The sequence below is a fragment of the Schistocerca piceifrons genome, chromosome 3 (genome assembly GCF_021461385.2).
Source record: "Schistocerca piceifrons isolate TAMUIC-IGC-003096 chromosome 3, iqSchPice1.1, whole genome shotgun sequence".
In the NCBI taxonomy this organism is placed as follows: Eukaryota; Metazoa; Arthropoda; class Insecta; order Orthoptera; family Acrididae; genus Schistocerca; species Schistocerca piceifrons.
Window position 1 is genome coordinate 284,087,954 of NC_060140.1, and position 14,417 is coordinate 284,102,370.

Here is a 14,417-nt window from a genome sequence, read left to right on the forward strand (position 1 = left end):
TTTAGACCACTGTAGGTGTGAAAATATTTAATTTGAGGGTGTACTGTGAATTACATTAAGAGTAGGCCTAAATTATTACAGTCTTCTAGTAAATCATACTGCCTATTTTTTTCTGCTGCTCTGCAACCGAGAGAAGAGTAAAGCAACACAATGGTAAGATAACAAACAATAAAAAAGGCGATAAAACGGTGACTTTGTCAATAACAGTAAAATGGCGGAAAGTTGCGGAATTTAAAATATAAAAACACGGCGGTGACGCAGCGGATGAAGACACACAGTAAGTAGACAGGCACAATTAAAAAACACGGCGACAGTCTGGTTTCTGTTCGCACGAGATAAAAAACACAACTAGCGACAGTATGGTGGCTGTTCGCAACACTGACAGGGGACGCACAACACTGAACATCACTGAAAACAGCACTATAGAGGCGACACGGTGGAGATGGGGAAAGAGGGGGAGGAGTGGAAAAGAAAAGGGGGGAACGGACGCGAGAAGGAGTGGGGAAGGCAGTGGAGGGGAAAGCAAAAGGACTCGGGGGAGAGAAGGGAGTCAAAGAGAGGAGAGGCAGGGAAGAAGAGGATGGAAGGGGTTGGGGGGGGGGGAGAGCCCAGGAAAAGGATGGGGGGAGGGAGGGGGAGCTGAGGATCAGAGTTGATAGGGGGCATAAATGGAGGGAGAGAAGCCATCATCCGGGAGGGGGGGGGGGGTTGGTGGAAGCCACTTCGGTCGGATGTTTGTCAATCGAAGTCAGTTTTAGTAGTCTCAACATCCATATCTTGAAAACTTTCAAAACTGTCACTGAAATTATCGTCAGTTTCTAAAAGCAGCCTCTCTATCTCCGAATCTGTTACACGACTTCTTTTCGCCATTACAGGACATCACTCTCTAACGCAGCGGTAAACACAGACGAAAAATGCGCGCTTTTGCGGCTGCTTCACAGGACGCATACTGTCGACGCGCGATTGGGTGGAAAATGTTATAACTAGCCCAGAATACACTATGTTGACTGAAGAGAGCTTGTGATCTGGTGGACGAAGCTCAAACACCACAATTTCAACGGCAGACCGATAACTCGTCATTCTCACTAGCTACTACCCATAGAACGCGGTGGACGGACATATCAGGCCAGCCCACTGTAAATTAGCAGAGCGTGGACGGATGTATCCGTCATGCCCACTTGAAGGGTTAAGAGTACAACGAGCATCATTTTTGTTTGTTGCTAGTGCCGTGAGGGAGTGGAGCAAGTGCGATTCGAAACGAGATACACGGCGCATACAGTCGACATTCGTGCTGTTAAATGCAGATATTTTCCGTGAAATGAAGTTACACTGGTAAATGCCCATAAGAAATCAAACGAAAGCAAAGGCATGAAAGCCATGTTCTTGCAATAATTCAACGGAATATGCTGAATGTAAAGGAATGAACTAATGATAATCAAGGACACTAACGTCTGAAGCAACTGTGTGTTGTATATTGGTATTCAAGTAGCTGAAAAGGAGACCTCAAAAAGTTTTGATAATTTTGCTTTCCTAAGTCACACGAAAATTTTTAAAGGACAATATTTTTTCCGAAACTGGCCGAATACGTAACGTACCTCTATTCTGCGTTATTTACTAATGCAATAATTCGAAAACTGGGAACTTCTGTTATATACGTTATTCATTCCCATCCAATATCAACTGAAATACAAAAAAGAGAACACGAAGGAAAGCTTTTAAGTGTGAGACAAGCACACAGCACCATGGCACCAGGGCGCGCAGGCGCATACAGTATTTCCCACTGACCATTGAGGAAGAGGCACGCCAGCTGCCCACTTAACAGGTTAATACTTAATCTCGCAATCAGCACTGCTCGGTTCTGTCTCATATTGGTTTTTCCAACAGTATTAGTTGTACGACAAGAAAGTTTCTCGCGGCGACATGAGAAAGCGGTTTTAAATACGCTAATACAAAGATCTGAGACTCTCTGTGATAAGATATCTGAATTCTGAGATCAGATACCTAAGAAACGTGTTCCGGAAGAGCGGCTGTACCGATCGAGACATTAAGTTATCCATCTGTAAGAATCAAAAACACAGAGAAACTCAGGCATCGGAAGATGATCAGACGGTAGCATTCCTTCCTTTCTGCGGTGCTACATCAAATGAAATAGGCAGAACCATGGGAAGACACGGTATTTAATCCAATTTCCGAGCATGCAAAAAAATTAAAGGAATGCTGTGGTCAGTAAAAGACCATCTTTGTCTCGTCGTTCCTGGAATCTATATAATACCTCTTGAATGTCATAGTAGTTTCACTGGTCATCCAGTACGATTTCAGGACGCCGCATAGATCACTGACGTCACATTAAATATCGCGATTTCGACAAATGTGCTGTTGCCGAACATAACTTTAAGAACGAACAAACGAAATTACGTTTGATAGAACGGAAATATTATTCCATGCATCTGCCTACATGGGCCCCTGTCGTTAAAGAAGTCATTGAGATCAGGCCGTGTAAAAACAACCGAGGGAGCGGATAGATCGTTAACGGTGCACAGAAACGATCACTTAATGATGAAAGTCAACACAGAAATCATTTGTGACGTGCACCATCTAATGAAGTCAGCATCGCTACCAATGTTCTTCATTCAGAGACATCGACATAATCTCTAGTAGCATACGGAAGTTCCGTGACGTCTATGACGTCTCCATGACGTAATTCGGCCAACTAAAATATCCAAGGGCCTTTTAAAATCGTCGAAATCCCGTGATTGACAAATATGAGGCGGCAAGAGTTTCGTTAAGCATTTGGGCCGGTCGCTGTGGACGAAAGGTTCTAAGCGCTTCAGTCCGGAACCGCGCTGCTGCTACGGTCGCAGGTTCGAATCCTGTGTCGGTCACGGATGTGTGTGATGTCCTCAGGTTAGTTAGGTTTAAGTAGTTCTGAGTCTAGGGGACTGATGACTTCAGATGTTAAGTCCCATAGTGATTAGAGCCATTTAAACTCCGGTAAGCATTTATTAAATGTAAGTTCAATTGTAGGTTAACAGTCACTGTACATTCTGCCCTGATCATGGCGGTCGACAATTTGAATAGTACGTGTGAAAGAACAGTTTTGCTTTTTTTACGTGCTGCACTGTACGCTGGCATAACTGATTGAACATACTGTGATAAAAGTGCATGTGATTCGTTACAGGGTTGTCGCATTACTTCGCGTTTTGCGGTGTACGTTTTCGTGGTTGCAGATTACAGGCTAATTCAATATTGTGAAGGTATTTTCAGAGAAATGAAGATAACTGTGGTAACAAATCAAAAACTCATAATTACATTATTACGAGTACTCTGGAACGAGCCATCAGAGACCACGTGCCCCCTTGTACCAAAATACTGAGGAAATATCCATAATTAGCTTCCAAAACTTTGTGGGATTCAGTCTCGTGCCATTACTCACGACTGTTGTTAAAGCGTAGTAGGTACTCGGTGTGTTATCGCAGTACGGGCGCCGTCTTCACTGTGTTTCGCACTGCGGCTGAGTAGCAGGTCAGGACTCACCTGGGATCCCGCACGAGAAGCCTGCGGATGAAGTCCTGCGCCGCCTCCGACACATCCTCGAACAGCTCCTCCGGGAAGTCGAGCTGCGCGCCGGAGATGTTGCAGAAAGTCTCCTGGTCTGTTTCACCGCCGAACGGCGAGAAGCCCGTCAGCAGCACGTAAGTCGTTACTCCTAGCGACCTGTCGGCAAACATCATTTCATGCAGCAGGCAATAGCTGCTAATCTGAATGAAAGTATCCTGACTCCCCTATGTAATGCGAAATTGACCACTAGATGTCACGAGAGATGGATCCGCCAGTATACCACTGATCACGACCGGGCCAAATATCTCGCGAAATAAGCGTCAAACGAAAAAACTACAAAGAACAAAACTTATCTAGTTTGAAGGGGAAACCAGATGGCGCTATTGTTGGCCCGCTAGATGGCGCTGCCATAGGTGAAACCGATACCACCTCCGTTTCTTTAAATAGGAACCCTCATTTTCTATTACATATTCATGTAGTACGTAAAGAAACATGGATGTTTTAGTTGGACCACTTTTTTCGCTTTGTGATAGATGGCGCTGTAATGGTCACAAACATATGGCTCACAATTTTAGACGAACAGTTGGTAACAGGTAGGTTTTTAAATTAAAATACAGAACGTAGGTACGTTTGAACATTTTATTTCGGTTCTTCCAATGTGATACATGTACCTTTTTGAACCCATCATATCTGAGATCGCATGCTGTTACAGCGTGATTACCTATAAATACCACATGAATGCAATAAATGCTCAAAATGATGTCCGTCAACCCTCAATGCATTTGGCAATACGTGTAACGACATTCCTCTCAACAGCGACGCATGTTGTCAGGCGTTGTCGGTGGATCACGATAGCAAATAACCTTCAACTTTCCCCACAGAAAGAAATCCGGGGACGTCACATCCGGTGAACGTGCGGGCCATGGTATGGTGCTTCGACGACCAATCCACCTGTCATGAAATATGCTATTCAATACCGCTTCAACCGCACGCGAGCTATGTACCGGACATCCGTCATGCAGTGAAACATCTTGTAGTAACGTCGGTAGAACATTACGTAGGAAATCAGCATACATTGCACCATTTGAATTGCCATCGATAAAATGGGGGTCAATTATCCTTCCTCCCATAATGCCGCACCATACATTTAACCCGCCAATGTCGCTGATGCTCCACTTGTCGCAGCCATCGTGGATTTTCCGTTGCCCAGTAGTTCATATTATGCCGGTTTACGTTACCGCTGTTGGTGAATGACGCTTCGTCGCTAAATAGAACACGTGCAAAAAATCTGTCGTAGTCCCGTGATTTCTCTTGTGCCCAGTGGTAGAACTGTACACGACGTTCAAAGTCGTCGCCATGCAATTCCTGGTGCATAGAAATATGGTACGGGTGCAATAGAAGTTGATGTAGCATTCTCAACACCGACGTTTTAGAGATTCCCGATTCTCGCGCAATTTGTCTGCTACTGATGTGCGGATTAGCCGCGACAGCAGCTAAAACACCTACGTGGGCATCATCATTTGTTGCAGGTCGTGGTTGACGTTTCACATGTGGCTGAACACTTCCTGTTTCCTTAAATAAGGTAACCATCCGGCGGACGGTCCGGACACTTGGATGATGTCGTCCAGGATACCAAGCAGCATACATAGCACTCGCCCGTTGGGCGTTTTGATCACAATAGCTATACATCAACACGATATCGACCTTTTCCGCAATTGGTAAACAGTTCATTTTAACACGGGTAATGTATCATGAAGCAAATACCGTCAGCACTGGCGGAATGTTACGTGATGCCACGTACTTATACGTTTGTGACTATTACAGCGCCATCTATCACAAAGCGAAGAAAGTGGTCCAACTAAAACTTTCATATTTCTTTACGTACTACACGAATATGTAATAAAAATGGGGGTTCCTGTTTAAAAAAAAAACGCATTTGATATCCGTTTGACCTATGTCAACGCCATCTAGCCGGTCAACGATAGCGCCATCTGGTTTCCTCCTTCAAGCTAGACGAGTTTCGTTCTTTGTAGTGTTTTCGTTTGATGCTTATTTCGTGAGATATTTGACCCGGCCACTATCAATGGACCACCCTGTATAAGGAAGTATGTTTTCAGCAGTAAGCAGTGATTTCGAATGAGGACTAATCATTGGATGTCACCTGAGTAATATATCAACATTTCCAAAGCTGACCAAGTCGACCGTTGGTGATGTGACTGTGAAGTGGAAACGCGAAGGATCAACATCAGTGTAACCCACACCAGGCACTCCTCATGTGCTGGAGGACAGCGACCGTCAAGCACTGCGGAAGGTGTTTGTAAAAAGTCATGTGAAACCAGTGGAAGGAATCACTCGTGAGTTCCATTGTTCTACCAACAGTCCATCTATAACAATGACTGTGCATAGGGACTGAAAAAGAATGGTGGACAGTGGTCGAGCAACTCATCATAAGCCACAAATTTCTGTAGTCTGCGCTAAACGACGCTTGAAGTGGTGTAAAGAGTAACACCATTGGACAGTGGATGACTAGAAACTAGTTATTTGGAGTGATAAATTACCCTTTATCCTCTGCCAATCAAATGGAAGGATTTGGGTTTGCCGAATGCCTGAAGTCGTTACCTGTCGTCAGGTGTAGTGCCAACACTGAAGTATGGACGGGTAAATAAAACGTAAATGCTGTGTGGCTAGGGCCTCCCGTCGGGTAGACCGTTCGCCTGGTGCAAGTCTTTCGAGTTTACGCCACTTCGGTGACTTCCATGTCGATGGGGATGAAATGATAATGATAAGGACAACACAACACCCAGTCCCTGAACGGAGAAAATCTCCGACCCAGCCGGGAATCGAACCCGGGCCAGTCCGTTGCGCTGACCACGCAGCTACTAGGGGCTGACACGGACGGGGTGGTGTTAGTATGGGGTTGTGTTTTTCGTGGTTAGGGTGTGGTCCTCTTGTTGCTTTTAAGAAAACATTACATGCGGAAGAATATGAAGACATTTTACACCATCGTGTACTGCGTAAGCTAGGGAAACACTCAGGAGACGATGATAGCATCAGCATGACAATGCAGCATGCTATAAAGCAGCATCTATGAGGGAACTATTTGCGGTCAAGAACATTCCTGAAATGGTCTGGCCTTTCCAGGGTCCCTACAAGAATCCAGTGGAACACAATTGGGATGAGGTACAACGTCGACTTCGTTCCAGACCTCTGCGTCCAAAATGATTACCTTTTTCTGGTTTCGGCTCTTGAGAAAGAATGCGCTGCTGTTTCACCACAAACATTCAGATACCTCGTTGAAAGTGCCTCAAGCAAATCTGAAGTCGAAGGGTGGACACAAATCATATTAATGTCTGAAAACAGGAGTGTGGATACTTTTGGTGAGATAGTCTCTGGCAAGTCTTGGGATAACTGTGTTGCTTATTTTTAGGGCACAAGATGTTGAAAAGAGACACTTGCAAGAGATTATGTGCTTTTAACTTCAGTGTCACAGAGTACTAAACAAAGTCTTTTTAGAGATTCTAAACTTACCACATATCCGCAGCGAGTGTGATCGGCTCATAGTGAAGGATTTCAGGAGCTGTAACAGAAGTAAAGCATTGCAGCATTACTACATGAAGCGTTGATTATCCTCATTAAACTATACAGCTCAATTGATTTACTGAGGTATTTTCTATGAAGAAGACTAGTTGCTATGTAACATAAATTGTTGTTGTTGTTGTGGTGGCTGGCTCAAATGGTTCAAATGGCTCTGAGGACTATGGGACTCAACTGCTGAGGTCATTAGTCCCCTAGAACTTAGAACTAGCTAAACCTAACTAACCTAAGGACATCACAAACATCCATGCCCGAGGCAGGATTCGAACCTGCGACCGTAGCGGTCTTGCGGTTCCAGACTGCAGCGCCTTTAACCGCACGGCCACTTTGGCCGGCTGTTGTTGTGGTCTTCAGTCCTGAGACTGGTTTGATGCAACTCTCCATGTTACTCTGTCCTGTGCAAGCTTCTTCATCTCCCAGTACCTACTGCAACCCACATCCTTCTGAATCTGCTAAGCTGAATTTCTGGGCAGTATGACACTATAAACGAATAGTAAGTAAACATCAATTTTGCATTATTTGTGATTCAGACAGCCTTTTACAACTCGAGATATAAAGGTCAATAAAAGCAAAACAAGGGTAATGGAGTGTAGTCGACTGATTTTTCTCATTATGAGAGTATTGAAGGGCGATCTGTTTTAATTGTTAAAAACCGTTCAAAAGACAAGATCGCAAAAAATATATTTTTTAAAATTCAAGACAATACGTTTAAACAGTCTTTGCTGTCATCTTCAGGTCTTAAACGTCTGTTTTGTGGTAAAACATATTCATTTTACGCTGCAACTGATGCACAAGATATCAAGTGGATAAAACTCACTACATTATAATCGTTTGTCATCGCTGAGTGTAGTCGAATTAATTCAGCTGAAGCTAACGGAATTAAATTAGGAACTGAGAACCCCAAATTAGGAGACGAGTTTTTTAATGAAATTTCAGCCGATTGATTGTATCTTTTAACATTAATTTATTTCATTATATCGCGATTTCACCCGCCCGGTTGTCCGTGCGGCCTAACCCACGGCTTTCCGGGCGGGAAGGAGCGCCTGGTCCCCGGTACGAATCCGCCCGGTGGATTTGTGTTGAGGTCCGGTGAACCGGCCAGTCTGTGGATGGTTTTTAGGCGGTTTTCCATCTGCCTCGGCGAATGCGGGCTGGTTCTCCTTATTCCGCCTCAGTTACACTATGTCGGCGATTGCTGCGCAAACAAGATCTCCACGTACGCGTACACCACCATTACTCTACCAAGCAAACATAAGGGTTACACTCGTCTGGTGTGAGACGTTCCCTGGGGGGTCCACCGGGGGCCGAACCGCATAATAACCCTGGGTTCGGTGTGGGGCGGCGGAGGGGTGAAGTGGACTGCGGAGTCGTCGTGGGGTTGTGGACCACTGCTGCTGCGGTGGGGATGGAGCCTCTCCGTCGTTTCTAGGCCTCAGGTTAACATACAATACAATACAATCGCGATTTCAGCTTTGTAGCCATTGTGAAGTGCAAAGGTGAGAGACAGAAAAATGTCCGACATTTCCAAAATGACAAGTGATCTTCGAAATATCACAACATATATCTCGCTATATATACCAGTCGTCGCATTGTAGGATGTCAATACGAACAGAAGAAAAAATAAACGATGTTCTTAAAAGTATCATTTACTGGTTTTCTATAAATGGTCTCATCCTCAATTTAAAAAGACACAACATATTCAGTTCTTCTCGTCCAGAGATATTACACCAATGATATTTGTAACGCCTGGAAAGGAAATAATAATAGGTTGAAAATTTCAAATTCTTAGGTGTCCAAATTGATGAGAATTTAAACTGGAAAGAGCAAATTTTGAAACTCCTAAGAGAACTTAGTTCAGCCACATTTGCATTTAGAATCATTACAAATCCTGGGGAGAGACAAATCAGCAAGTTGCGGTATTTTGCGTATGGAATGATGTTCTGGGGTAACTCATCTTTAGGAAAGAAAGTATTCGTTGCTGAGAAACGTGCTGTAAGAATAAAATGTGGTGCTCACCCACTGTCATCTTGTAGATATCTGTTTAAGGAGTTGGGTTTTCTGGCTGCTGCTTCAAACTGTATTTATTCCCTCATGAAGTTTGTTGTAAATAATTCACTACAGTTTAAAAGTGACAATAATGCATATAATTACAATGATGGAGGAAAAATTTCATTCACTACTCCACATGAAAGTCATCCATAGCATAAAAAGGGGTGTACAATGCTGCAACAAAAAGTTTTGATCACTTACCCAGTGGTATAAAATGTCTGACTGACAAGAAGTAAAATTTTAAAACAAACTGAAAAAGTTTCTTCTTGACAGCTCCTTATATTCCGTAGAAGAGTGTCTGTTATAGTAATGTGTAAAAGGTGATGGGCAGGAATTACTGATTCACATATGTATAAAAAATAAATAAAAAGCAAAAAAAAAAAAAAAACGTAGAAATATTCAGTATTAAACACAGTCACAATTAATTTGCTCTGTGGACGCAAAATAGTTCGTTCAACATTATTGTGATTTATCGTGCAAAATTATCCAAGGAACAAGAAACTAACAAACTAGAACTGACATTATGGACAGGAGAGACACTTCATCATATTTTGTTGTGTTTATGGCGGCCTAAACCGTGCTGTGGTATGCATCATACACAAAACACAGTGTGATAAAATGTTTGTCCTGGCGACGGTGTCAGCTGCACTGGCTATTGTCAGTTAATATTGATACACTGTAATGTGACGGCCAGATATACGTTGTAATATTTCTACGATCATTTGTCATTTAGACATATGCGACATTTTGATGTCTTTCAGCTTTGTACGTGATAACGGCTATTTGTACTTGGTAATGGCTATAAAGCTGAAATCGTGTTAGTGTGAAATAAATGAATATTAAAATGTACAGTGAAATAGCGGAAATATTATTAAAAAACTCTACATAGTCTCCGACGAATAAATAATGTTTAGTAGATGAGTTTTGGTAATTAGGCAGAAAAACAGCTTATGACGGTAGAAGTAAAGAAGATATAAAATGTAGATTGTATATAGTGAGAAAACCTTTTCGGAAACAGACAAATGTTTGTGTTTTATGAATGTATATGATTGGAGTGTGTTTGAAGTGAAAGATGAAGAATAAACAATGTAGAAAAATGTTTTAATCAGTTTTTAAAATGTGATGTAACGGAACACTACTACAGATAAGAAGAGGAGAACGGATAACCAATGAAGAAGTACTCAATCGAATCGTCAAGAAAAGGGCTTTATGGACAACCCTGGTAAAGTAACAGATAGGTTGATAGGACACATCCTGGGGTATCAGTTAACTTATGCATCAACCAAGGCATCAATACAGTAAGCAGGCTCAAACGGTTGCATGTTGCACTAGTTATACGGAGATGAATAGATCTTCCTAGGTTGGACTAGCGTGGGGGGCTGCATCAAAACACTTCTCGGACAGAAGCGAACAGTATGTGGTTAAAAGTAACCGGAATATGTAATTAACTTTTCAGAATAAAATTACACCAACAGTAAGGGTAAATAGTTGGTATTTTGTGAAGCCATCGCGAGCTGAAATGCTTCTCTACGTCACATGAGTCATTGAACTTGTTGTTCGTGTATTGCGGACTTGGCTATAATGGAGACCATGAATTACTGATAGCGAGCGCTAGAGTGGTCTTTCATAGTAAGCTGCACATCAATACAGACTTGTTCATCACTCGTCTGTGAACTTTGATCTGCTAGTGTTTGCGCATATAATTCTAATATTTTTCGTAATTTTCTGTACTTAAACATCGCAAAACATTCTGACAAGTGTTCACGTAAGATCGTTCAAATCCAAGCTTACGTTATGGCGATCAAAATACGACGATTGTCTGCTGGTACATCTCGTGAAGAGGGTAGCTGGTTAATATGTGAACGAATACGGTCTCAGCTCTTTTCTTACCGACCTTTAATACTAGCTTTAGAAACGTGTGCCACTATTTCTCCTTCAACTATTTTCTCAGTAGCGCTCACGAGTCTGAGAGGAGAGTCCTCACGAGTCTGAGAGGAGTGCTCAAGGAATGGGAGATGGTCGCTGAAGCACCTCTCGACTCGTATGTACTGTCGTTTCACGCCATTATGCAAGTCAGAGGGAGATATGCAAAACACACACACACACACACACACACACACACACACACACACACACACGCACGCAGAGAGATAGAGAGAGAGAGAGAGAGAGAGAGAGAGAGAGAGAGCGAGAGGAGAGAGAGAGTGGGAAGGAGGGAGAGAGAGAGTGCTCCTTAAAAATCTAAGCTGTTGTTGCCTGAAAGAAAAATTGTTCTATTATGAACTTTAACTATTGCTGTAGCTGCGGGGCTCGGCTTGACCATAATGAATGTTCTGAAGTCTCGTTACGCACTGTCGTACCCAATGTTGAGATGGCTGCATGGGCAGTCTCGAAAGCCCATAAATTATAAAAAAAGCTATTGGCACTCACATTTAATCTAAATTAAATAAATTATAGGGGAATTTCGAAATTAGGGCCGTTAATGAAGTCCAGTTTAGTAGTTTATTGCTCGCTGTCAATACTACACACCCTAACTGTGCCTACCACACACAAACACTTCGGTAATTTTACTATTAAAGTTGCATCCACTGGAGAGTTTGCCATCGCTTAGCCCTTCTCTAAAAGATCTAACATCTCACTTATTTCAATTAATTCTCGGTCGCCGAAATGGTACGGCTTAACTTTGAGTGATTCAGCAGGACAATAGATGATAGAGAATCAAGGCCGCATTGAATTGCTCGTACATTCCAAATCATACGTGCTTAAAAATGCAGTATTACAGTTAATCCACTCGCTACTACGCTACTTGCGACGACAGGCTTTGATACGTTACTGTTATATGGTTTGATAAACACACAGCTTATGCTGATGCATTCGCCGGTTGCGCTGCTTGGCTATAGCTACTAGGTGACATCTTCCCGAAACAGTCCGACAATACTCTCCTAACGTAATAGGTGCACGGGGTTTCCAGTGCCCACGTAGGACAGCGATGAATGAGGTGGGCGCAAATTACTAAAAGCTACACTCGAGTGTCTCGTGAAAATCGGCGAGTCTCGCGAATTCGCTTCGGCTACTCCGTTGAGTTGCAAGATTGTGCATACAGTCCAACAGTTGGCGCAGAGACTCCGTAACAGGCGTCCATCTCTAGTCACGTTATCCCCTATCGCCGGCCGCTGTTCCGAGCGGTTCTAGGCGCTTCAGTCCGGAACCGCGCTGCTGCTACGGTCGCAGGTTCGAGTCCTGCCTCGGGTATGGATGTGTGTGATGTCTTTAGGTTAGTTAGGTTTAAGTAGTTCTAAGTCTAGCATCCCGTGGTCTAGGGGTAGCGTCTTTGATTCATAATCAAAATGTCTTCAGTCCCGGGTTCGATCCCCGCCACTGCCTAAATTTTGATAAATAATCAGCATTGGCGGCCGAAGATTTCCGGCATAAGAAGTCAGCCTCATTCTGCCAACGGCCTTGTCAAAGAGGCGGAGGAGCGGATAGAGGTTCAGGGCACTCTCTTGTCCTAGGGGTGGGAAATTGCCCCTAAAGGCGGAAGAATCAGCAATGATCAACGACATGAGGATGCAGAAGGCAATGGAAACCACTGCGTTAAAGACACGTAACGTGTATCCACAGGACATGTGGCCTGTAATTGAAGAAGTGTCATGATGATCTCTCCATTGGCAAAAGATTCCGGAATAGTCCCCCATTCGGATCTCCGGGAGGGGACTACCAAGGGGGTGGTTACCATGAGAAAAAGACTGAATAATCAACGAAAGGATAACGTTCTACGAGTCGGGGCGTGGAACGTCAGAAGCTTGAACGTGGTAGGGAAACTAGAAAGTCTGAAAAGGGAAATGCAAAGGCTCAATCTAGATATAGTAGGGGTCAGTGAAGTGAAGTGGAAGGAAGACAAGGATTTATGTTCAGATGAGTATCGGGTAATATCAACAGCAGCAGAAAATGGTATAACAGGTATAGGATTCGTTATGAATAGGAAGGTAGGGCAGAGGGTGTGTTACTGTGAACGGTTCAGTGACCGGGTTGTTCTAATCAGAATCGACAGCAGACCAACACCGACAACGATAGTTCAGGTATACATGCCGACGTCGCAAGCTGAAGATGAACAGATAGAGAAAGTGTATGAGGATATTGAAAGGGTAATGCAGTATGTAAAGGGGGACAAAAATCTAATAGTTATGGGCGACTGGAATGCAGTTGTAGGGGAAGGAGTAGAAGAAAAGGTTACAGGAGAATATGGGCTTGGGACAAGGAATGAAAGAGGAGAAAGACTAATTGAGTTCTGTAACAAGTTTCAGCTAGTAATAGCGAATACCCTGTTCAAGAATCACAAGTGGAGGAGGTATACTTGGAAAAGGCCGGGAGATACGGGAAGATTTCAATTAGATTACATCATGGTCAGACAGAGATTCCGAAATCAGATATTGGATTGTAAGGCGTACCCAGGGGCAGATTTAGACTCAGATCACAATATAATAGTGATGAAGAGTAGGCTGAAGTTCAAAACATTAGTCAGGAAGAATCAATACGCAAAGAAGTGGGATACGGAAGTACTAAGGAATGACGAGATACGTTTGAAGTTCTCTAACGCTATAGATACAACAATAAGGAATAGCGCAGTAGGCAGTACAGTTGAAGAGGAATGGACATCTCTAAAAAGGGCCATCGCAGAAGTTGGGAAGGAAAACATAGGTACAAAGAAGGTAGCTGCGAAGAAACCATGGGTAACAGAAGAAATACTTCAGTTGATTGATGAAAGGAGGAAGTACAAAAATGTTCACGGAAATCAGGAATACAGAAATGTAAGTCGCTGAGGAATGAAATAAATAGAAAGCGCAGGGAAGCTAAGACGAAATGGCTGCAGGAAAAATGTGAAGACGTCGAAAAAGATATGATTGGCGGAAGGACAGACTCAGCATACAGGAAAGTCAAAACAACCTTTGGTGACATTAAAAGCAACGGTGGTAAAATTAAGAGTGCAACGGGAATTCCACTGTTAAATGCAGAGGAGAGAGCAGATAGGTGGAAAGAATACATTGAAAGCCTCTATGAGGGTGAAGATTTGTCTGATGTGATAGAAGAAGAAACAGGAGTCGATTTAGAAGAGATAGGGGATCCAGTATTAGAATCGGAATTTAAAAGAGCTTTGGAGGACTTACGGTCAAATAAGGCAGAAGGGATAGATAACATTCCATCAGAATTTCTAAAAT

The 14,417-nt window shown here is 43.2% G+C and overlaps 1 protein-coding gene across 1 annotated transcript in view; it reads right to left on the reverse strand.

The window, feature by feature from the left end:
- LOC124788592 (serine/threonine-protein kinase 17A-like) overlaps positions 1-14,417 on the reverse strand; it is a 405,621-nt gene that overhangs the window by 9,754 nt on the left and 381,450 nt on the right. Inside the window, exons 5-6 of the mRNA XM_047255862.1 lie at positions 7,087-7,135; positions 3,535-3,714 (exon numbers count right to left, since the gene is read on the reverse strand). Coding sequence (XP_047111818.1) covers positions 3,535-3,714; positions 7,087-7,135 — 229 coding nt within the window. The remainder of the gene's footprint in view (positions 1-3,534; positions 3,715-7,086; positions 7,136-14,417) is intronic.